Source organism: Ascidiella aspersa, chromosome 2, assembly GCF_963924565.1.
Source record: "Ascidiella aspersa chromosome 2, kaAscAspe10.2, whole genome shotgun sequence".
In the NCBI taxonomy this organism is placed as follows: domain Eukaryota; kingdom Metazoa; phylum Chordata; class Ascidiacea; order Phlebobranchia; family Ascidiidae; genus Ascidiella; species Ascidiella aspersa.
Window position 1 is genome coordinate 11,089,197 of NC_139448.1, and position 25,968 is coordinate 11,115,164.

General features: G+C 34.7%; 2 protein-coding genes across 2 annotated transcripts in view; one reads left to right on the plus strand and one right to left on the minus strand.

Annotated features, from left to right (window-relative positions):
- The window catches only part of LOC146163626 (uncharacterized), a 54,661-nt gene extending 35,556 nt beyond the window's left edge, over positions 1-19,105 (minus strand). The window contains exons 1-15 of the mRNA XM_083381041.1: positions 18,928-19,105; positions 18,237-18,392; positions 17,703-17,829; positions 16,854-17,187; positions 14,500-14,685; positions 14,070-14,185; positions 13,658-13,791; positions 12,918-13,127; positions 12,304-12,487; positions 11,122-11,227; positions 9,481-9,620; positions 8,017-8,142; positions 6,889-7,050; positions 2,759-2,927; positions 2,060-2,209 (exon numbers count right to left, since the gene is read on the minus strand). Of these exons, the coding sequence (XP_083237167.1) occupies positions 2,060-2,209; positions 2,759-2,927; positions 6,889-7,050; positions 8,017-8,142; positions 9,481-9,620; positions 11,122-11,227; positions 12,304-12,487; positions 12,918-13,127; positions 13,658-13,791; positions 14,070-14,185; positions 14,500-14,685; positions 16,854-17,187; positions 17,703-17,829; positions 18,237-18,392; positions 18,928-19,100 (2,473 nt within the window). The 5' untranslated portion in view covers positions 19,101-19,105. The remainder of the gene's footprint in view (positions 1-2,059; positions 2,210-2,758; positions 2,928-6,888; positions 7,051-8,016; positions 8,143-9,480; positions 9,621-11,121; positions 11,228-12,303; positions 12,488-12,917; positions 13,128-13,657; positions 13,792-14,069; positions 14,186-14,499; positions 14,686-16,853; positions 17,188-17,702; positions 17,830-18,236; positions 18,393-18,927) is intronic.
- Positions 19,106-20,393: 1,288 nt separating this feature from the next.
- LOC146163627 (dynein light chain Tctex-type 5-B-like) lies at positions 20,394-22,919 on the plus strand. The gene is made up of 3 exons (XM_083382159.1): positions 20,394-20,560; positions 20,844-21,060; positions 21,324-22,919. The coding sequence occupies exons 1-3, from the start codon at positions 20,427-20,429 to the stop codon at positions 21,525-21,527; spliced, it is 555 nt and encodes a 184-aa protein (XP_083238285.1). The 5' UTR covers positions 20,394-20,426; the 3' UTR covers positions 21,528-22,919.
- Positions 22,920-25,968: the final 3,049 nt, after the last annotated feature.

Sequence of the window (25,968 nt, forward strand, 5' to 3'; positions counted from 1 at the left end):
GGATATTTTAAGACTTTCAGTTTTCTAATCGATAGTGTGCATAAAGAATCTCATGGTTGTTTGCAGAGCTCTTTGTAATAAATTTTTTTTCCAAATTACAAAAAAATTCACGGAATACTTGGGAATAGTTTGAGGCTAACTATATCGCATAAAAGGATCAAAATAAAACATAAAATCAAATATCGGCAAAAAATCGACTGCAATTTAGGGTAATCAGCAGGTGCACAAAACATTTCTCTTTATTTAAATAAAACACCTTTTTCTGTAAGTGTATTGCAACGTACAACTTCCTTAGGGGGGAAATCTGTGCCATGATGTGAACAAGGTTGCGCAAATAAGAGTTCCAAATCTTGCATGGAAATGCGCAATCACGAGATAAATAAGACACGTTAAAAGCTAATCGCAAATCACAAGGTAAATTCATACGACCCAAGGCGCTAATTTACAAGCACGTCAAAGTGCTAGTCAACGAAAGTCACGTGACAGATTCGGGCTAATCAAGTAGGTTTAATGGGCCTTAATATGCTTCGCATTAAAGCACAATTAAGTCGACTGATTTTTGCTAGAAAAGCATCGCCCCAAAAACGCTCACAAACGTACATATTTATAGCAATCGCTATCTTCGCATCACAAAAAGTTTTTCTGTAAAACGATGAAACTCGTGAAACATAGAAAAATGCCGCAAACCGTTGCTAAACACGATAACGTCGCCGGCGGCTAAATTAAATTCAAAATTCTCATTACCCAATGTATGTAAATATAGTGTCCTCAGGAATAGTGGAATACGCCAGTGTTGCACACAAGTCATTTAGAAATCTCTAAATTTCCAGTCAAGTCATTTAAAAAATAACGCAAGTCCAAGTCATTGTCGTAGCAAGTTAAGTTATTTGCATCAACGTAAGATACTAAACTCATAAAATTGGTAAACTTTTCCGATACTGAGCGGAACTTTAATTAAAAAACAACAAAAACGCAAAAAGCTAAATACTGATTTTCTATTTGAAATTGGGGTTAAACTAACCAGATTAAAACATTTATGCCAAGTCTAGTCATTTAGCCCAACATACTTAAATCAAGTCATTTTAAAACAGTGACTCAAGTGAACTTAAGTCAAGTCATTGACGAAGTCATTACAAAACTGGTAGACGCACACGAGTACAGAGTGTGTATGACTAATATAAATAAACGATATGTAACAAGCAGGTGCCCATAGTGGTAATAAGACACTCAACAATTATTTTTTACTTATTAGAAATATAACAGACAGGAGGTTAGAGCAGATATTGATGTAATGCGAAAAGAGACACATTCGTTTAAAAACAAACGATTGATTGGTTTATATTTAGCTGTTTTTTGTGAATTTAAATGAGCATCGTGATCTTCTGCGATTAACATCAAGCAAAAACCTCAGAAAGGGAACAGACGCCACACCTGTCTTGATACCTGTTTCTATTTTCGAAAAGCAGCTTGTGCAACGTTTTCATCTCGCTTGTGTCGACCATGTATTTGGCAAGTTGTTACTATATTGTGGGCTGTGACCCTGTAGTTGGCGTAACATTTTGATGACACAAAAAGCTATTTGAAAAAGATTGTATATAGATAGATATGATTTTTTTCGAAACATGTTTTTTTGCAATTTTCGACTATCCCAAAGCGAAAGAGTTCGTCTAGTCTGCTGCCCCCTGGTTTAGATCCAATCCCAAGGAAAAATTATAGAGTAATTCATGATGTTTAATGTTACATAATTAATTAGTAAAATTAATGTTTGTGCTTTTTTTACAAACTCGGTAGCCCACTGAAATCTTACGGCATCATTCATAAAAAAATAGTCTTAACACAATACACCAGTGTTTGTAGAAAATCAGTAACATTTGGATATGGGGTATGTCCAAAATGTTTCAAAAAGGAAAAACGCCTGTTGTTCGAATGCCTTGATATTTTTGCCCTAATAAGCTGTGCGGCGTGCGCTTTGTTTCCGCACATGGAAACGACCTACAAGCGACGGACATAAATTCATCACACCCCTCATGTCACCTAACACATCAAGCCGGATGCGTACCTGTTGCGTTGTAGTCGGTCACGTAGATGCTGCTGCCGCTCTTCCAATAGAGCGAGTTGTTCTTGTAGTCGAAGTCGAAAACGGCAATCGGGGCGTCGGGCGAGGTCAGGAGGACCTTGTTGTTGGACGCCATGTCGACCCTGTACACGCCTGTAGAGGAACAAAAGCACGGGTAAAATTGCTGCGGTTGCGCCATGAAAAAAAAAATTTTTTTTTTTTTTTTTTTTTTTTTTTTTTTTGCTTTTCCGTTAAACAAACAACTGATTTTTTCTACAAGAGTATTTTTTACACTTTTAGGAGTTATTGTGATGCGGTTTTGCAGAAAGCAGATAAAGATATTGCTCCTCGAACATTCAAAAGTGAAAACAACTGGTTATTTTTAAAGACTTTAACGAAAATCTGGACAGCGGTTACGTAATTTAAATGTAAAAATATAAGCCACAGCCAAAAGAAAAAAAACAACAAAATTCCTGCGGCGTGAACTTATGATGCTTCAGAAATAAAAAAAAAGGTAATAAAATATTCACAAATAAATAATTAGCATCACCAAGAAATCTCGTTAAATAATTAACTACTCAATAACCAAAGTCAATAACGGCAGTTTCAGCTTGTCCGCCACGCACAATTTAATAAGGATGAACAAAGTTACCAAAAAACGTAAACAAAAATACACTTAAAATTGCAAAAAAAAAAACTTACCGTTGTTGGTTGAAAGTATCATAAATGCGCTGTCCTCTCCAATAGGACAAGGCACAGTGTCGGGGGCGTAATGTGACTCGACCTCACCACCACTACACAGGTCCCCAGCCAGCTTGCGGTATCCCTTGGTACGCTTGTAAGTGCCACCTGCATAGCAGCTCGGCGGTATCTACACGACAAAATAATGAATGGTTAATGTATTTTGACGTAAGTACTTCATGACCTATTCATTTTCAGTAAGTATTCTATTACTTGCGGTCAAAGGTCACTGATCACATGGTGCCTTGACATTGTTGTCCTTACGGAAGTTGGTGTTATTACCTTGTCGCGGTAGGAGCTCACATTGTTAGTTACCTGTAAGTGTTTGGTGGTGATGTTTAACTTACACTGATGCTGTTTATTTTTATTTTTTAATAATATTGTTTTATATTCACACGAATTAAGATATGGATCCACTTGTGTAAGCTTTGGTTTTTTTAATAAATTCCACTACACTGATAAAGGCTTCAGTATCGGATCAGATTCATTGGTTTTCAAGTAAGGTTGCCAGTTGGATGGAATGAGGTCGCAAAATTTACGAAGCCGGCACCAAGTTGCCTAGTTCAAACACATTCAAATCTCTTTTAAACTAAACGCGTTGTTAATATTAATACATGAAGGAAAACTGTACAAATCACATGGTAATCACAACAACAAAAGGTTTATTTTTTTACTGCGCCACTTAAACGTATAACTTCAATGCCTGAATTAATGTACCTTATTATATATTTTATGATCCCAATAGGCCTTAAACTTTGTAATCTTTGCTGTTTTGTATTCTAAGACCATCTCTATACTGAAATTTGGTATACTCTAGCGCCCCGTGTGGTTAAAGCCCCTTTCTGGGTTGTTTAGTAGGTACTTTTTAAGATTGTTAGACTCTTGCTTTGTCTGAAATCTCCTTTATGATTGGATAAGCCACAAAGTCCCCTATACTAAGTGTACTTACAGCTCTATAGAGAAAACAACTTTTTCTATACTGCATAATTTCGTCTCAGGGATATTCGATACCAATAAACCGATATTTTAAACAAAAAGTATTGCGACCCGACACCAGTGACAAAATAGATAAAATTAGAACGGTCGAAGGATTCCCCTTCCAGGTAATTCAGCCACAATTTGCATTAAGAAGTTTAATTACCATCACTTCTCAACCTACAATTATTTGTTAAATTTACCTTTTCAGGTCGAAGTTGCTGTATTGGATGGAAAATCATATATAAAATACATAAATTATTTTGGTATCGAACCCACTTAAGTATAGGAGGAGTACCGATACTACCACTTGGCATCGGCTATCGGCTCCAATCTGATATTATCGGACATCCCTATTTAGTACTATACTGTTTTTAAATACCTCTAAAATATTCCAAAACTTTCATCTTGGTATTTACGACCTTTTTCAGGTGAACTGTATAAGTGTATAGGTACCAAGCCATAAAAAACTATTGCGTTACCGCTAATATTTTTTATTAAGGTAAGTAAGAGCCTATGATATTTATATACCATAGATCTATTAGGCAGACTATAGTTTTAGGTAGATATGAATTAGCAAGTTGCTGCCATTATTTTTTGCCAAGTTTTATTCTCATTAAAACAAGCGAGAGCAGATATTTTGGGAATTATTTCAAACAGAAAGCTTTGAATTTTATAGGGTAATAAAGGTCTAAAAAAGATTGACCAAAACCAAAGCACTATTCTCTCCAGGACAAAGCCGTTTTTCTTTGATGGTTCAATATCTGTCTGTGCTGTTTATTTTTATTTTATTGATCTGTTCCTTTGTTACTGATCCATTGGGCAGTTCAACCAATGCTTTAGTATTTCTATTATAGCATGCACAGTATATCCATTTATTTGGGTATTTTATGTCTGTTACTCTACTTTTCTTCGACAAATATGTTTTGTTTATTGGGAATGCTTTGTTGAGTTGTACAAAAAGTGGTAATATATAACTAGATTAGTTTCACTTTTGTTTGACTGGTATATTTTAAAACGATGCAAAAAGCAATAAACACATCACCTTATTAAGTACTAAAATGGCACAAGAGATACAGGTGACTGAAAATTTTGCAATTGTAGGCCAACTTTCAATGGTGCCTTTATGATTGGGTTAGGTTAAAACATTGCAAAAATCTTAAATTAGTTTTGTAGTAGACATAAGTTTGAATTTAAAATAACCATTATCCATGGTGGCGTGACAACCTTATGCTAACGAATTTGCACAAAAATCAGTGAGAAAATAAGACCATAGACCAGTGCTTTTGAACCTTTTTGCTGGAGTGGAACCCTATGGAAACATTCCACTGGCTCGAGGAACCCCAGTTCAATAATTTCACTGGGTCGAGGAACCCCAGTGTAACAAAAACACCTCAATTAGCTAAAGAATTTAAAAATTGCGGAACCCCTGGACTGTACATGCGGAACCCTGGTTGAAAACCACTGCGGCATAGACCCAGCCTTACAACTTACCAACAATCCAAAACAAACCGAAAATACATCGCATATATATAAGTTAAACGTATGTCTCAAAACAATTAACCAAAAAAAAAACTGCCAAACCATGATAAGCATGAAGCAGCTTCTGTAAAACCCTTTTGGTAAAACTATACCACCTTTGAAATAATAACGTCATTTAAATTTTAGATTTTCGCGGAAAACCCCTTGTGCACATTAGTGACTAATCTATAACAACTGAAATGACACCGCATTAAACAATCAAATGTAGTTGAAGTTCGCTATCGCATTTAGACATTCAAATCGCCTTCGTCAGAAGTAAATGGAGTGTTAGGACAAAGTTTTTAAGGACTCCAGTAATATAATAGGAAAACATCAATGTCGGAATAAAACCTAATTGGGAATAAGACTAAAATTTGACTGACAACTTAGTCGCAAAAAGACCTAAAGATTTCAGCAGGAAAACCCCTTGTGCACATTGGTGACCCACTTAAAAGCAATCTAGAACTACTGAATTGACACCGCATTGAACAATCAAATGTAGTTGATGTTCGCTATCGCGTTTTGACATGTGTATTGTTGCCGACAAGTTATACGATTATCGCATAAGGAGTGCGTACAATTTCGCATGAAAAAAAGCGCCCAAGAAGCAACAGCATTTTCTTGCTAACAATCAGGAAAGACAAAAAACCGCGCCGATTTCTCGAACACGAGCAACCGGGGCAGTGGACATTGTATCGCCCGCGTGGAAACGTGTTTCTTGTTCTTTGTGACATGTGTCATGCGAATGTTTGCCGCAGCGCTCGCGTTACGCACTTCCTCGCACGCGTGGTTCAAACCAATTGCACGCCTGTGACGTAACAACCATCCATTGTCTGTTGGAAGCTTAGTGACATAATGAAAGTGGACAGGCCGGCGTGACGCCGACATGCACACACAGGGGTGCAAAGCACAACAAGTTAGATGTAACGCTACACCCTAAGAGAAATGCGCCTCCCCAATCTACCAAAAAACTTTGCCAACTTCTTGCTCTTATGCCAACTTCTTGCTCTTACATAATCAATTTAAGCCTTACAGGCATACACACTAGTTATAGCGATTATTTTAAGAATTAGGAAACCAATTGCGACATTAGTATCATTTGGTAATAATTTTACAGTCACTTCAGAAGCGGGCCGGTCCAATTTCTGCTGTGGCAATATTGACAATATTTTACATTTTTGCGTGATTTTCGAAAGCATTCGTTTCCCTAATTAACCTAAAATATTCCAAACCTTTCATTAAACGACCCTCTCTAAAACAACCAAATAAGCAGAATGACTTGTTTTTTTTAGGTTATTTAAATATACCTTGCAAAACAACTTGAACTGGCTTTCAATTAGAAAACTTAAAGATATTTATTATTTTATGGATTAAAATTTACTTGATTAAAATTTAAACTTAAACTTGCCGGTTCAATGACATAGTGACACTATTTATTTTTATAAATAGTGGTAGTAAGTACTTAACTTCGGGATACAAATCGACAAATTAAAACACTGCCCAAACACGTCCTACATTTCACGGTGACGCGACAGGGTTTTTCGAATTAAACAAAACTATAGAAACGCAAACACAAGAACCACAAACACATATACCTGGTAGACGTCGAAGGTTACATTGGGCGAAGGACGACAGAATATTCCATAGTCGCTGGTCAGTGAGAAACCGGGAGCGCACTCGAAGTCGTCCCTGTTGCAGGGACACGAACTTACAGATACCGGCCGGTCGTAGTTGAGTCCGTTCAGGCAGCTACTGTGCTGAAAACGCGAAAAAGCAGGGTAAGAACCGGCAAAGACAAATACATTTGCAAATGTGCTGTAAATGCTAAAAAATCAGGTGTAAATCAAGTGGAAACAGTTATTATGGCGCAAGATTTCTTTCATCTATTGTAATGGAAAGCGCATTATAAGCAGTGAAGACCAAATAACGTCTGGAAATATGAAGTTATATGCAAAAATGGCCTTGACTGTGGTATTGTGCCGTAAAGGAAATTACAGCTTTTTTCAAAAAACAAATAATTTAACACACAAGTCATTGTCAAAAAATGACAAACCGTGGATAAACTTGCTCAATGGTATTTGAATCCTTTAAACTAACTGAACGTATCGGAGTGCCAGATTAACATAGAAAAACAATGCACATTTTTACGGTGTCAAATAATTATATTTTTAACCACTTCAAGCCAGGAGATATTTTTAAAACATATATCATATATTATATGAAAAACAAAGCGCGTGGCAATTTATTACCACGCATTTATCACTCTAAGAATTGCGGTGCCATTCAAGGGTTAATTTGAAGGCAGGAAATGGAGACAGGGTTAGGCAGGAAACAATCTAAATGTCTTAGAGCCATTTGCATTCAACCTACTTGCACAAAGAATGAATTATGTGGCAACAATATGGCGAAACGTATAGACTGCAATGAGAAACTTACACTTACATTGAATATGCTCAAATTCAAGAAGTTGATTGTGCGGCTTAACAAACATTTCAACAAAACAAGTTATATTTTAGTTTTATATGATAACACATATGCTGCCTACAGTGTGATGTGGAATGCACTGGACTAACTATTTTTTTTTGAAACAAAGGGCGCGTGTACACTAAGAATAAGGCCTCAGCTCTTATTTTTAACTAAAAAAAATATGGCAGAAAATTGCGACTATGTTATAAGTAGTTTATGCAGCCGTTGTAGGTGAGAAAAAATCGTCGTTAAGTTACCTTTCGTCTTCGCTTGTACGTGTTGGTGCTTCCCATGAGGCAATTAATTCCCCTCTCGTCCGATGGCGACCAGTTCTTGTAACCTTCGGACGTACAATGGCCCGTGAAGATGCCGGTGAGATTTACCTTAACGAGCAAACAAAAACAATGCCTTCTTTATTTACCAGTAGGGCAGTGTTTCGCAACCTTTTTCGACTTGCAGCACCCTACAGCAATTATAAATAGTTCGAGGCACATTGCTGGTATTTTTGCTGAGTTGTTAACTGGAACGTTACAATAAACGAAATTGAAACAGCGCATTAACTGTGCAACAAGATTGAAAAAAACTTTTGGCACTTTTATCGTACACAAAAAAATCTATGAAGAAGCTTACTAATAGAGCAAAAATTGAAATCCTGAATAATTTAAAATATCTCCCGGCGAGCGTTCAAAATGGCACCCAGAGTGCGGCGGCACCCGGTTAAGAACCACTGCAATAGAGTAATAGTAGAAATCCACTTTGACCTGATGAAGTACGGTTGTGCGAAAGCTTGTCGAGAATTCAAGACAATTTGTCTTTATATAGTGCAACCTGATTGACCTATTTAAAATTAGACAAATACAGTCATTTACCCAGAATATTTAACAGTGTAACAGGTAACAATAATCATAAAGACTTGTGTAACGTTTTCTATATAGGAAAACCACAGAAAATCTCATGATTTTTAATTGTGGTAGGTCTCTTGTGTGCGTGATGAAAACAGATTACATCGTTATTTATATCTGATCAACATTTTATTTATTTTCCAAACAAAATAAATTTAAAAAAAGTCTCAAAACTGACAACTAAACACATAGGACGGGTAAAAGCAAGTTCTTTTGCGGGACACTAACACTCTGAATATGATGGTAAAAAAACTCGTGTTCACACCACAGACCACAAACGAAAAATCGTGTATAAGCAGACCCAATCTTAAATTTTGTAAGTGAAGCACGAAAGGTTACTTCGGGCAACAAAAAAACTAAACTAAAACGTTGAAATTAAAAGTCAGTTTGAAAGTTAACCATTGGTGTAAGATTGACTTTGCCAGCTACTTGGTTCAAAATATCGCAAGGCGTTACAGAATCAGTAAAAACAGGGCGTAGGACATCCTTGTTCGGGACAAGTCAGTTATAGCACTATTTGTAAACAGAGTCGCCGAGATAAGTGACTTATATGCCGTAATAAAACGTCAGTAAAAGGAGATTATATGCCGACAAAAAAATAATTATTTGATAATAATGAATTGCAAAGCCAAAAAGGCCGAGTAGATCGACATCATCTTAACTAAGACGTTTCGATACGAGCTTGTATCGCCTTCAATTAATGTGACTGAGGAGTAATTCAGGCATCACTTAAAAAAAGTGGGACGCAATTGTATCAAGCTACAATACAGAAAGCATAGTGAACCCAAATAATTATTTTCCTGTCAGAAAACGCCTCACCTGTGTCACGACCCAGGAATGCACGCTATCGTTGGCGGATCCGAAAACGGTGAAGACCAGTTTGGTTTCGCCAGGTTCGGTCATAAGCCCATACACAACCATCGGATCGTCGGCGAACTGGTACGTATCCCACGCTTCACCTGCAAATGCGTAGTGTTAGAGCTTGTTACAGACGCGCGCCTGGCGCCTGAATGGATTATGAGGGATTTCGGATACTCTGGGTGTTTTCCGATAACAATACGCTATATTTGGGCCAATATCCGAAAATTTTATTTACAATGTTAAATTGTAAATAACAGAAAAAAAAATAAAGACACTTCTCCATCAAAATTATTCCATATTTTTCTCTTTTTTTCTGTTTGTTTTATTTTATATTGTTTTTTTTCTGTTTAAAAAGAATTTAGCTAATTTCTGTTCCAAACTTACAATTTTACCAAAACCATCACAAGTAAAACCGCTATTTTACGTCTTGGCCGAAGATAAAACGTCAAGAACCTAACATAATATCTGATCTTGGTCCACAAACATTCACAAACTATTAGACCATAAATCTACCGATATAGTGCTGGTTTTCAAATGTCCTACTTTAAAACTAGACGTAATATAATTTTTTGGGCATTTTAGGAACTGGTTTGGAACCAAGTCCTGTTTGTTTTAAATATTTTGTATAGCTTTTTTCTATACGTAGTGACTCTCATAGGGTATAAATTGTCCTTTGAAAAATGTGACTCGTGATAAAAAAATGTGACTCATGTGCTTTTGAAAAATGCGACACGTGATATTTGAAAGGCTGACAGGCTCTCTTTGCGAACCGAACAAAGACAAAAAACAACAAAGAGCAGCCTCATTGTCGAATTTGCAGTTGTGCCTGCAAATCAACACCAAGGCAGCAAAGCGTAACATTTCGCGATTACTCAATATACATTTCGATCTGAGTGCGAGACACAACGGCTTTATATTTAACAAAACAACGAGTTTGTGAAAAACGGCCTACGTTTGCAAAAAAACAAGCAAACAGTTGTGTCGTTCATTGTGTTTGCTTTCGCATTGTTTTTAAATTGGGTTTGTTTTAGCATTAAAATGGTAGAAAAGGCAAGATGCGTCAGCTTCAGAAAGCCGAGCCACAATAACAACAAAACGATTTAGCATGGCAAACAAACAACGATGCCTCACGTGTTAACTCTATCAGGTCATTTCGCGCACACTCTGTAACTAATTGGTGAATGACCTATATTTCTAAACCTCGTATTAAAGTTGCCGCTGGGCCGGGCACAGCATCATGTACGACTTAAGCTTAAAGGCCTTTAACGCAATAGAAACAAAACTAAAGTAGCTACAAGCATGTTTAGAGCGACGTATAGGCTACAGTAAAAACGGGAAGAGTAGAAATTAACACACAATTGTTTTTTATATCAGCGACGCCAATGCACACCGCACAGGTTTTCCAGTTTTCCATATTTATTAAAAGGTTATATAAAATTATACGAGCAACAATGCACCTGTCTATTCCTTTAACGATTTCCTTACTGGCTGGTGCTTATAAACTCAACATGTTGAAAATCTTTCGAAGACAACATTACACAGTTAAGGCCTTTCTGCGCAACTAACTTTTAACCACTGCAAAAAAAATTGATGACGAACCTTCGTTGGTTGAGTACCAAATGACGTTGGTCTTTTTGAACTTCCTTAAAGTCACCAGAACCCCACCGTGGTCGCCCCAGGTGTAGTACCACAGGCCAGAAAGCACCTGTAAGTGTATAGAGGCAAACATTTACCGTTTGGTAAGGCGTGCTGTAGCCCAACAGGTAAACAGAGCGTCAGTTATTGTATACTGGCGTCTGTTTTACATGTTCACGCCCAGCCATGGCCAGAGTGTTTAAGGGTTTAACTTCCAGATATATTTTCTTAGGCGTGTTGCGTCAAAAATGGCATAAGTCTACATCTAATTGTATACGAAGAAACATTCATGGCTCGATATCAATAATCTACCAACACACAAACGATCAAAAAGCGAAAATAAACTACTCGGAAACGCCATTGAAATTTGACTGTATTAATAGTTTTAAGGGATAACGCGCGCAACATTCACAAACAATGAGGTTTATCGCCCGAAGTTGAAACAGTATCATTAAGTTTATTGAAGCAACATTCATTTAGATGTCATATAGACTTACACACGCTCGTCCGCTGTTGTTCCGAAATTTATATGGATAATAACTAGGCTGTCGTGGGCGGGATGACTGGCCAGCTATAAATAGAGGTGCATAGGGTGCATATAGTAATACTGCACAGTCTACTGCAATCACCAATGCCAAGCGTACGTCATTTGCAGCTTGTGTAAAGGTAGACTCTAGAATCCCATTCGAATCACAGAACAAAGCACTAATTCGATTATTCCCTTTTGCGAAATTGTTTTAATTACTTACTGTTATAATAAGTAGTATATGTAAATTAAATGAAAGGTAGTAAGGCATTTTCAGATAACCTACAATGTCCAATCATATTGCAGAAGACAAGAGATGATTCATAATTAATTTAAACTTTTTCAAATATTATATACCAGTAGAAAATCAGGCTTATAATTATCGGATACCAGTAGAAAACCAGGCTTATAATTCACAATACATTTGTTATTCCAAAATCATGAAATATACAACTATACTCAATTCATTTTATAGGGGACATTAAATCAAACCTAAAATCAAAACGAGACTAAGCCTGAGGACTGTTTATATAACTGTGTTCTTGATTTTATAAAAATAAAAATAAAATTGACTTACCGACAATAAAAATACAAATATATACACTGTTAATACAATTCACCTGAACCCAATCCTTTCCAGCTGAAGAGGAGAAAAACAGATCGGGGTTTGACGTGATTGTCTTTCCCGCGTTTCCCTGGGCAAACACGAAACCTGGGGCCGAGGGTTGCGAGAACATGGGGCTAGTGCGGGTGGCTGGGTGAAGGCTGTGAAACTGCTGAGTCAGCTGCAGCGAGCATCCAGCCCTGCGAACAATGACACAGCAGAGTTTAGTTGCAATTGTTGCTTTAAAAGGTCAGGTTTTTTTGGGGGGGGGCACAGGAGTTTTGAGTAAAAAGTAATTTGCGATGCCTGACTGAAACTTGTGCGATTTTAGTAGAATCAGGCCTAGGGGTTAGTTCTACTTAATAATATAACTTTAAAGAAGTATTCGTGTTTAGGGCTCAAAAACAAACAAACATGCAAAAGCTAAACGTTTTATGATAAAAATCAAGAACTGATCAAAGTTTGTAAAATAAAATACTTTAAAACAAGCAAATCCGGATTACCCTACCTTATTTTTTGTTTGAACCAACTAGCCATACAATTTTGATACAGAACAACATAAAATGCAAGTAAAAAAAATGCTATGCGAAAATAAAAAACATTATACAAGAAAGTGACGAAATATAAGACCTTATAGAGCAGTTGATCTTGTTACCACTGTCGTCTTCTCCCGGCATGGGAATATTTTGCCACATGCCTCCTTTGTCAAAGGTGATCACCGAATGCATTGTACTGCTGTCCAGATGGTTGGTTTGTTTATCCACCATAATGTTGGCAACATAGATCGATCGCATGCCATGAATCTTGTAGATGTCGGCAAATGCCTCTTCGGCATACAAACTGCAAACAAGTGACATTTTGAAGCAAAAGTTCAAAAACAATTTGCTCACCAGAAATTGAATCAGACTATGCATTGTTGAAATATTTCTAAAAGTCAGTCTGTAACAATAAACGACAAAATTGCTGAAGCACACAGCACAACAATATTCCACTGAAAATGAAGAAATAGTAAAATGATATACAGCAACACAAAAACAACTATTTGGTCAATGTTAGAGCATAAACTAACTTAGATTCAATAAACAATTAAGGTTGAGAGTAATAAAACATAAAAGCATTTAAAAAAATTATTTCACTTGTATGCAATGCGTGGAAATGCTGATCGAAAATACAGTCAAGATAGAATCCTTACCAGGCCCCTGGTAGCGAATGATTGGATGACATACAAACCAATCCAAATATGTATTTTTTGTGTTTAAAAAAAAAGAAGTTTTTATAAATCACTAAAAAACATATTGCACTTTTATTGTTTACTATCAATTTTTTCACAAAAATTAGGCTTTTTAAAAATGAGATTAACTAGTACAAACCTGAGGGAAGAGTAGGAGGCATGTTCTGGATTGAAGTAGGTAACATATTGCAACGACAAGGTGAAGTCAACCCTGTTTTTCTCAGAGATGTACAGATTTGTGTGGCCTTCCCCATGGTTTACACACACCATTATCTGAAAAGAATGGCAACCATTATTAAGCAGATAGTGAACTTTTTTCATGTTTTAATGAATGAAAATGTTCATAATGACAATGTTAAGGTGTAAAACTGCTGTGAATTTTATCAACACTTCATCTTTTAATTTTATCAACACTTCTCTTTGACAGCTATTGGAATAATGGGATACAAATAAAAATAAGTAAAACTACAGATATTTCTAAAGAATATGAACAGCACATGTTTAAAATAAACCATAACCTTTCCAAACAAAAATGTTAAAAAAAGCATTACCTGAGAGTCTGCAGCATCAACTACATAAAACTCCTTGGTTGGAAGGTTCGTGGGAATTACTGCCTTCATAAAGGTTGAGTGTCGGTCAGGTGCTAACCACAGTTCATTGTTGCCACCTGAACCATGGAAAAGTAATTGCTTACAAATCAATCTAACAAGGAACATAATTGCTGTTCTTAGGTACTAATTATACACCACAATGGTTCGCAGATGTCGGGACAATTTTTTTCATACATAACAATTTTTGCAAATTCATTAAATTATTACAAAAATGATAAAATTTACAGCTAAACTGATATTTTATATCACCTTTTAAAAAAATTACATGTAGACTGGTCAAAATAAAAACAAAAATTACTGTTGACTAGAGCTACAAATTTCCTTCTCAACAACTGGAACTTAATCTTGGATTTCTCACACACTGTCTTACCTGAAGAGGTTGATCTCGTTGCAAACATGGAAGTGTTCATGACCTTAAAGTCGTTCACGTTAGAGATAAGGACATGCTCAACGACATCATACTGGAAATAAGTTTCGGTACGAAGAACGGTGATTTTGCCATTCGGTTCCCTCCGCTGTACGTACAATGAATCCTCCTTGTCATAACCCTGGTTGCCTGTAGGTAAAAAAATTATCAAAAATAAAAAACCTTGTATCCAAATTCTAACAACTTAAAGCGTGTAAAACTATCTTCAGAATACGGTACTTTAAACAAGATGTTAATTTTACAGCAAAGTAAACATATGGAGTGTTGTAAAAGTTAGGTAATTTTAATATAAGCCCAGAACAGGCAAAAACAAGGTGTCATAAAATTTATGGTTTATTCGTTTTAATGGGTTTAGGCAAAAGCAACCCGTCTTTGTGTGTCAATAGGTCATGTGCTATTATTGCTTAACTTTAGTTGTATGGTTTACACAAAAGAAAAGACTTGGTAACACTATGCATCAATCAACAAACTACTTTGCGAAGCAAAGAACTGGTATATGTATTCTAATACGGAAAACAGTTGTTAACCATGATTGGCTTTTTTAAAAAAACGTATAACAAGTTGAACTGATTCCCTTGCACCACAATATTTTTTGAACAAAGATGGAAAACATTTAGTCGAAGTTAACAATGTACATGCATAGGCCGGGATTCCTTTACTAAACAAATATGTAAAATCAAGAAGACGTCCTTTAAAAATGAAGCCATACAATTAAAAAAATAAAATATATGCATAAAGCAAAAATTTTAACTAGCAAGTGCACACCATCAAAAAAAAAATAACCTTCTGCTAAACCTCAGAAAATTATGCAATCGTACATCCCTATTTGATCATGATCAAAATGTATATAGTAATTAGCCAGCCTTCTTGGATAACTCAATTTATTTTATGTCTAAGAAATGTGAATTGTATTCAATTTTTATTCTCATTAAAAGTAATAAAATAAAAACATGACTTGTTTCATATTATGTTTTTGTACAGTAGGCTGTGTATATTTATATATATATATCAGTATCAGTGAAGCTTATTATCACAGCAATCTTCAACAAGAAAATAAAGAGCAGCTACTATATAGTTAGTGGTATCAATAGAATACCCCGAAACACAGGAAGTTCTTATACAGAGTTCCTGGTCTAAGATTTATCGGCAGTAGTTTCTATGGTATAACCGATAAACGTTTTTTAATTCTCCAAGTTGTCTTTAAACTGTTACAGATAGTTGTTGTTTTGTAAAAAAAACAGAACTTGAAAAGTAATGCTTAACGCTAATGATCCAAAAGTTGGCACAGCCTCAGACAAAATCAAATGTCATTTAACACTTCCGAATATTACCATGCCAAAACTATCTCCCTGAACTGACCCTGTGCCAACAAACCAGTATCACGTTTCCACACAATAAGGCACTTATTTTTAGCAGAATCATTCATACTACAATGCTCAAATATTTAGCAAGATGGGTAATACATGCAAGTGTAGATTTTATTATAACTAATAAAAGATTGACACTTACTAACACTTGTTTTGGTAGTAATGATTTCACTAAAATAGGTGTGTTTTTTTTGACATTCCTGGTTAACTACTGTTGTGTCACATACTTGTAGGGACTAATTGCGTAAAACCTGAAACTACATCACAACCAGTTCTACTATCTAAAACCACAGAGTACGACTGTAGTACCACTATCCTACAATTATGGTCAAAATTTTGTGTTTCCATAAACAGCTCATGAGGTAAAACAATATGCTAACGATTGAAACAATGCAGGAAAAACGCCAGTAGCAGTTATTTTCTACAAGACTAACATTATTTGGAGTTGGTCAAAACATTCAATAATTTAACACTACTTCTACGATAATATGTAAAGGGTATTGAAACCTTAAATGATTTACACCTTATTTAAAAACAGTTTTTGACATCTTACTTCACAGTTTTTTTACAACCCAGCTACATAGGAATATTGGTTTGATAACATATGGATGAAAGAGTTTCACAGTTTTATGAAACACTAAGGTCTAGATTTAATCCAATAACAAGTATCAAAATTTGTATTGTTTTCAGGTATATATGTGTGGTACTTCAGATACATAAAAGCTCACAAACAAAGTAAGAGAAAATATTGATAATTAAGAGTTTATGTTTTTATTTACTTTAAAGTTCCTGAGGATAATATTTTTTCCTTATAGAAGTCAAAAAATCTAGTTTGAAACAAAGTGAACAGAAATCCTGGTAATTTTGGAATATAAGAATGTACTTTTTTTTCTTTTTCTTTTTCTTTTAAACATATAGTTAAAAACTAACCAGTAGCTAGGAATCCCCATTCCACTTCCACCACATTCTGTTGAATTCTTATCCATGTGCTGCCAAAGTCATCAGACTTGTATAATCCACGCCCAGCTGATGTTTTGTCTTGGGCAAGTACGATTGAGGGTTTTGAAGGGTGCATCGACATTTCATCCGGGTAAAACTGAAGGTTGTTTACGAACTTGATTGTCTTTCCTGAATCCGTTGTTGTGTAGATTGCCTTGTTCTTGGTGTCGGCAAATATGTACCGGTTGATGTCGTCAGGCGCATGATAGTACATGTTGATGTGACCATGCGGCAATGTTGTGTTACTGTCTGATGATATTACTTTCTGCATGGCAAAAAGCATTAGTGTTACAGTGTTCCTGCTAAGCTTATTTTTCGCAAATGTGCAAATTTTTGGGCACAAATAAAATGTTATTCTTTTACAAGTGTTAACATTAAAGGTCTCCTGGAACCCCAACATACACCTAGTTTCCAACATTTTTATTTATCAAAGTATAAACATGTGTCCAAGTCACTTTTACAGTTGTATTTTAGGCATATCAATTGTGCACAGTGTTTTGGCTGAAATACAACATTTTAAACATCTGCGCCTGTCATAAAAATTTGCTTTCTTGTCAATTTTACATACTTCTAAACAGGTTGAATAACGATCTTTTTAAACAAACAAAAATATTATTCAATTATACAAACCTAATTTGCTGATTTAACTTTTGATAAACGCATTATTAAAGTATAAATTTACATTAAACAACCTTCACAATGTGTGTAAAAATAACAAAAGGAAATCTAGCAACATGTGGACTACACACGCAACAACAAAAATACATATAGATTCCTTACTTTGTATGTTTTGCCATAGTCATAGGAAAAGTAGCAGTAGGATTTGGTGACTTGGCCGTTATGCATGTTCTTTGTGAGAACAACAATAACACTGCTGTTCTTCCCAGCCCAGTGAATAATGAGATGCCTGAAATGACACAAAAACATCATCTGCAATGCATTGCTAGAGATAAAGAAAATCGCTAAATCGTCTGGCACCCTGTTTGCTCATTAAAGTTTAATGAAACTTGGGTCATTGATGACAGACACTAAGTGAAAATTAAGATAATGTATTTCCCAAGTGCAAAAGGAAGCTTTGCCATAAATATGTCACAAACAACTTGTTTTCTAGGTGGGAGACTTAGTTTCATATAAGAATTCGTCCTAAAGTTAAGGTAGCATTAGAAAATTTACTATTAACAATTAATGTACACATGTAATTCATTTTAACTACAAACAAATTGGCATGGTTATTAAATTGCATACATTCATGTCATATTTGCCTTAACAAATTCATTGGACAATAAGTTTATACAAAAATATGCTGGTGCTTACTGATTGCCATCATGCAGTGGTGCAGTGTTAACAGTGATGGTTTTCTTCTTGTTTTTTGTGCTCCGCTTGTGCAACCTGTGTTGCATATTAACAAGATCTGGCCTCATATCTTCTGTCACCCTTTCTTCTACCTTTATAGGCATGTCATGGTTGTCACTGGAACAAATATAAAATTGAATCATTGATTGGCAAAAAAATTGTTAAAATATGCTATTATGATATTAAGGCTCTAAAAAAGTGATTCTCAACCTTTTATGGCTTACAGCAACCCTCAAAATAATAAATCGATTTTCAGCACCCGAGTGGATTTTTCATTGAGTATTTAACTGAAATATTACTATAAATGGTACTGGAATCAACTTAAAACATGTAGGAAAGTGTCATCTGATATAATGTTCTCTAAACATACACAAATAGTTGTATCAAGAAATTTGTCAATTGAGCAAAAATCAGATTCTTAAAATAACCAAACTACTGTTGGCACCCTTGAGCATTAGAAATGGCACACCAGGGTGCCGCAACATCCCGGTTGGGAACCACTGCTCTAATATCAAAGTTTAAAATTTAATGTAAGTCACATACACTGATATAAATGTGTTAATAAACTTTCTGTTCACTGAATACAAAACTCCAAGTTTGTTTTTAAAAGAAAAGCAGTACAATATTATTTTTCAAGTCTTGTTTCACACACCTTTTTTCATCATCTAAAGCTTCCAGATTTTGAATCTCTGATCGAGTAATTGTGTATGTTGAACTTGCTTGCTGTTTCAAGTGTGGATGAAAAAAGAGACTTCTGGAGCCAAGCGCAAGACAGAAATTTGTGACAGACAAAAACACCCAAACAATGTGTATCCCTATTTGCATTGTGCCTAAAGTCTTGTAATATAAAATTAAGTTTATTTATAAATTTTCGGTAGGTCCAAGAAAACATGTCATATTTTATTTAAATCAAGTGGTTAGTTGGATAAAATGGTAGGAGTTGCAATAAACAAAAAAAAATATATTTGTATTATAACAGTGGTTCGAAACTAATTTGATGAATGCGCTTAACTATCAAATTAACCAACTTACGCTTCATAGAAAATCTTAAACGGGCTAGCGCTTGCAAACCAGGCCAATGTTTCAATTTTACAACAATTAATTTTACGTTCTTGTTCAACGGCAAAAAAAATTACACTGCACGAAATCTTGTACTTTGTCTTTTTTAGGTTCAGTGACAACGCTTGAAAGGAACCGAAAACCGTTGTCTACCTTCTAACCTCTTGTTTAGTCTCCTGCTTTCTGTGAACGTCTGTGGTGTGGTTTACAAAACGAGTCAAGGCTCTCATTGTTGTTGAAATCTATGCATGAATAGTTTTGGCACGTGACACGTCTAGTGTGGAGACCAAAGAGATTATAATCTCTGGAGACAGGCTTTTCGAGTTTTCGGCTAAAAAGCGCGTTTTCTCTGTTTCGCTCGTTTGTAAAAACGTTTGCGCAGTTTCTATACATTTTCAGACTTAAATCACACCATAGCATTTTAAAATGAACTATAAAACCACTGATTTAAAAACTCCGATTTTGTTTACAGCAGGTGGTTTTTAACTTAACGAAGGACGGATGTTATTGTTGTGCAAATAACTATATACTAGACGTTATTGTAATTTTAAAATATATTAAACTTATTTGATACCATTTTTTAAACCTAAAAAGCCATTTTATAGGAACTATGTTAAATTTGCGTAATCCCCAGTTGAAAAAAATTGACCGTGATCGTTACATTCTAACACAAGGGCTTACGATGGTGTACGTTTCTAAGGACAACCACAAAACTAGAATCCAGCACAATCACGATATGCTTCGATTTCATTTTTCTCCTGGCATATAATATATAATTGTTATTCCCTTTAGATTTATATTAAACAACAAGGCTTTGTTTTTTATATTTACATTTAAATATATATGGTGCTTCATTCTTACCCGATTTCTTTTATTTTTTTAACAGAATCTACACAGTATCGGAAATAATAAAAAAAAATCCTTAATTTATGGAGGAATGTGATTGTTATCTGAAGGAAATCGGTTGTTAAATTTGTATTTTACATTTAGGAAAATCTAGCAGGGCTCAAGACTGATCTTCACATTTTAATTTTTTTTATGCAAACATATTAAGGCTGTTTTTCTATATCGCGGTCTGAAACGCACTATATAATGGCGGAAACTAAAGCACACAATCTGGCTCAAGTTAAAGCTGCAAAGTTGCTTAAGAAGAGAACCGGAAGCGTTTCGTCGGGTTTAAGTGCAGGAACGGAACATCAACAAAGAAAGCACAGAGGCTATGCTCCGTAGGTTTAGTATTTTTACAAAACCATATGAGTATTTAAGTTCCTCTTTTTTGTTTTGCCTTGACCAGGGTTTTTTAATGTTGAACTTGTTTTAAAAATATGTGGGTGTATGTTAAATTTCAAGGGGTAATATTATAGATAATATATATAATTAGCATAACGCAATCTGCCATTATGACTGTTGTCGCTGGTTTTCAATTTTTGTCTATTCTAAAAAAATAACCTTAAATTATTTTGAAAAAGTCTGATGTCATCATTATTGTTTTCCGTATTAATTTTTTAGGTCTGTAAGCACTGTGTCATATATGGACCATCCCCACGATGATGATTTTTTTATGAGACCTGCCACACAATATGAAAACACATATCAGATGGAGCCTAAAGTTAGGTTTCCAGTAGGAGCGATTAAGAAAATGATGTATGATGTTCTGGCTGGGTATCTGTGTGATGAAACTTATGATCCAGATTTTTGTCGAAAGATGACAAAGACTATTTCAGATGTAAAAATGTCTACTAAATATATATAGTTGAAGTTGTATTAATACATTATCTTCATGCCCAATAATACTTTTTTTTGTTTTAAAGCCAATATCATCACAAATCAGCTGATTTTTTAGATAATTTAAATTGAATATAAAGAAAACTCTTAATGTTAAGACAATGTACTTCCCTAGGCTGCTTAAATTTTTTTTAAAAAACAATAAAAATTACACTTGGTTTATAGGATGTAAAGGTTAAATAAAAATTACCTTTTTCTTTATAGGATGTTAAGGGCAGAGTGAAAGAGATGAGCATCCCCCGCTACAAGATAATTTGCCTGATCCATATTGGTGAGGCAAGTGGGCAAGGTTTGAGAATAGGGAGTCGGTGTTTGTGGAATGCAAAGTTTGATACGTTTTCGTCTTGTGAATACAAAAACAACTCACTGTTTGCTGTGGCCTCTGTATATGGTGTGTATTTTGAGTAGGCTTTTTAAGTTTACATTAACGTAACGTTTGTTAATTTGCACTAACTTTTGATTGATAATAATCATAGAATAAGGGTTAGTGCAACAAGTATTTGCTTACCGTTTTGTTTTGTCATTTCGATGTTGATGAAAAATGCATACCAATAACTGTATCCAAACGAGTATTTAATTTTAGCTTATAAAGGTGAACTAAAATAGGGTACATCATTTTTTGTTATGGCTTGATTTGTATAAATTGAAACAATAGTCCAGCAGTAGTAAAACATCCCCTCATTTTTCATATCATATTTCAAATTACTTGTTTAAATAATGGTATTTAGTAACTGTTGTGTAGTTAAAAGGGTCTTTGAAAAGTATTTTTTGTTGCTTGTGTTTTATTGATCTACCTAAATGCATTTTGAGTATTAACATACCTTTTTACTGTTGAATAACATGTGTTGCACATTTTTTGTTGTAACTTATCAACAAACCTACCAAAGATTGTTATTTTTTAGTATAACATTTCTTGAGATGATGTTTATGTAATTCTCTATTAAACAAATTTTCAGGGTTGCTAATTGTGTTAGAAAACTAAATTGGTTATACTTTTTTACTTTTTCATTCAAGTTTTTAATTTGTTATTTTATGTTTTGTGTCCACTATTGTCTTTCAAATGAAATTAATCATGGTCTTTTGGTACCCACTGTAGTAATTAATGCCAAATAATTGTATTTCCTCTTTCTTTTTGTTTGAATGTTAAAAATTGTGATTTACCTTCATTAACTCACTAACAATCTTTAATACCTAGTAGGAAGCTATTATCATTGCATAATCCCTTTTAAGTATTGCTTTAAATATTCACCTTGTTTTTGTTTTCCTTTCATAGTACTAAAAGTTCATTATAAATGCCCACATTTTGTTTTATAAAATGTGTTGTTAGACATTTTAAAATGCTTTGTATTGAAATAATTTAGAACAACAAGTAGTAATTTTAGCTGTGTTTTTTTTCAATTTAACCGTTATTATGGGTTTTTTCTTAGTTTTTTTTTATTCCTTTTTTGTTATATTTTTTATTATGTAGGCACTGTTTAAACCTAATTAATGCCATCTACCTTTTCTCAATCCCACCCTTTAAAATTTAATTAGAAGTTAATTTGTTTATTGTGTAAATGTTTATAAGTATGTTTCAAATCATTTTTTTCATGAATTCGAACAAAATTCGAAATAAATCAGATAAACTATTTTTGTTAAAAGCTTAATATCTATTCTGCCCTTTACTAATTTTATTTAATAAAGCCTAAATATTTGCTGTAAGTTCTAAACTTGTCAAAATGTTTGTTAGGATACCATAATATTTTTGCATAGAATTAAAAAAAGTATTTTTATTACCTGTGAAGTAAAAGATGCTTTTTTCTGTATCTCAAATGGGTCAATACTTTTTGTCTATTGGTACAATAAAAGCTGTATTATTTGCCTAGTGTGTGTTTCCCCAATACAATTAAAAACATCTTGTTTATACATTTTTAACTGACTACTACAAACGTTGTATCAAACAACAAGGAATTAAATTGGGCAGAAAGGATTCCAAACTGCTGCCAGACTACGTAAGAGTTACATAGACGTTTATTAAAAGGTAGGTATAGGCATTCACAGAAAATTAAAATAGTGATAGAACATAAATTAAGACAAATACTGCATACCGGAAGTTCACAAGTTTACTGGTGTTAAACCATATGCCACGTAAATGAGTGTCTGAGTGGTACCCCAAGTGTTATGTGTAAATGTTAGACATTATTTAAAAACTTTTTATTTGTGACAGAAGTGGTTGTTTTCGTATGCTAATCGTAGTAATTTTCTCCAACGTCTTGCGGTAAGCTATACACAGCTCAATAGACACGTCGACACTATTGCAAAGTCTGAACGAAGTTTACGTTATAGGGTATGCAGAAGTAAAAAAAATTGCTTGCATGTATGCATACGGCATCATTAAAGCAGGTACACTGTCTGTCACGCTGGCAAGCTTTACTGCACAAATAACTTTTTACATTTCCTTGGCATTAGTTGAGATTAAAAACTGCCAGCCAAAAAAACACACTCATATTCTTCGGTGAAGTCAGCTACAGCTCGTCTACAGTGGTTACTTCCATGCGCACGAGTTTTTGGTGTGTTGAGCTTGATGCTATCGAAGATCCTTGACTGGACATGGACCCTGTTCGGTATTGCGTGTGTCTGAAAAGCGCAAGTTGGTGGTTAGAAAACAACAGACTTTTGAGATGCCCCACAAAATGATTTATGTTTTCGACACTGTTAACCGCTATTCAAAGAAAAAACGGCAATATTGTCTATCTATGAGTTAAATTGTTTCTTCGCAATTCAGACTTAAACATATATATACGTTAAGATTTGTAGTCACAAAAACTATTTATTCAAAAATTATGAGCGCTTATAAAAATTCACCTAAAAAAACTTAACGTAATTAATATATAAAAACGAAGTGCTTTTTCAAAGAATGAAAATCACAACAATTCCGCGTTGTAAAGTGTACAATAGGTTCTCAACCTTTTACTGTCGAATACCACTTTTTCTTGGTGTTTTTTTACTGTCGCTGCACACTCCCTGGTTTCCAGACGAAACTATATGCCATTTTTATTTGTGCTTATTTAAGCCTTAACTTAAATTAAAGGGAAAATGCTTCCGTCGTCATCCCGGGATTTATGATTGCAGGTCGATTTAATGTGTCAAAGAAATATATACTTTTGGGCAGCCGCAGTAAAAATACACCTTGAAGTTTTTCGTACAACGGCGTAAGTTTTGTACGAGAGGTTGAAAACCACTATTGTTAATATAGTCACGCGCACACGGATCGGTCAAACATTTCGATTTACAGCACGTCTGCCACACAGTTGGAATTACCTGCTGATCGGAATATATTGTGTATTGATGTCCTCGCACTCTATCTGACAGGACCACCAGCCAGTAAAAAAAAGCACAGCGAAAATTAAGTCGATCAAGCCCAGGTAGAGAAGGGTGTCGTTGTAACGATTCAACCCGGCTACCCCGATAATTCCTGGGGTTTGCAAAAAACAAATTAAAATAATTGATTGCATTTACTTAAGCAAAGCGAAGCATCAACATTGGCCAAACGTGTAACTTAATTTATACAAAACTGGGTTAACTCAGATATCGCCTATTTAATTTTTTGCAGAAAAAGTGGGAAATGTTCGTAGTAAAGGGTATTTTAGACGATACAATTTGACTCTTGAGTGCTTGAAAGAAAGTTAATTTGTAAAATTATTTATGTAGTAATAAACAATGGCATACTAACACTAAACTTGTTTAACCAAGTGGAGGGGCATGAAAATTACTATCGTGAGGCGGGGTTTTCTCTATTCCAACTTTTACCAACTTGTTTAGCCGTTCGTTCTATATCTTTAGTGTTATTGGAACTTATCAACAAACTAATTTGATATCGGAAAAATTCACAAAAATGTGTGCTATTTTAACCTAATACAATACTAGAAGCTGTATGTTTATTATGAACAATGTTTAGGTTAACAGGAATTTACAAAAAAGGTGTCCTACTTTATCAGTTATTGCATACAATAAAACTATGTTAGAACAGGTCTACGCTTGTGGTGTCACAATATAAAATTGAAATATATTAGTAGAACTCGGTCACCCCAAAGAACCCAACTGCTCGTCTGATGACAAGCTACACGCTATATAAGCACCCGAGTGTACTATCTCTACATATTTACAGGCTGGTGTAGCCTATGTAGAATGTGAACGTACTGTATAGAGCATATAAAGTTCAGTTGCTTCCGGCACAAGCCCGTCATCGCATAAAACCCTTTATCTTCACATGAAACTGACTGGAAACTGAAAGCTTAGGCTTTGCTAAACCACTAAGCCTAGTACGGTAAAAAAAACATAATTGTTTATGCCTTTTTTAAATAAATGTTTGTGGTTAATCTGTTTGAATATTTTAAATAAATTTGCTCATATTGGAGTTAAAAGTACTTCGTTATTTTCAATCTTTAATCATTTACGACGTCTATGTCAACACGTTAGTTAGGAACCGTTAGGGTCCTCTTGCAATTTAATAATTTAACTTGATCAGGGTGCACATAATTATTTCTAAATTCTATACTTTAAACAGCTTACCAGGAATTATAAAGCCGATGGTCATTGCCAGAAAGACAGCAGCCACATATGCCATCCACATACACCGGCTGTAACGTTTTATAGACGTCCTTTTATCCATATCCCTTTTCCAAACTTTTACAGCCTCTACCAAATGTAAGTTAACGATTCAAGCAATATCTATGGAATACGGTACCTTCAGCAGTATGATAGTAAATGACTTGTAATATTGTTATGTACAATTCAAAAATCTAAGCTAAAATCTGGGTTAAGGTAATACAATTAAGAAAAGTTATCCTTTATCGATGACCGAGAAACA

What these genes read in the sequence shown, in the direction of transcription:
- LOC146163627 (XM_083382159.1), top strand. Translation starts at nt 20,427, where the DNA reads ATGGCGGAAACTAAAGCACACAATCTGGCTCAAGTTAAAGCTGCAAAG. An exon ending in AAGCACAGAGGCTATGCTCC is followed by an intron (nt 20,561 to 20,843) that starts GTAGGTTTAGTA and finishes TTAATTTTTTAG; the next exon opens with GTCTGTAAGCACTGTGTCAT. An exon ending in TGACAAAGACTATTTCAGAT is followed by an intron (nt 21,061 to 21,323) that starts GTAAAAATGTCT and finishes TTTTCTTTATAG; the next exon opens with GATGTTAAGGGCAGAGTGAA.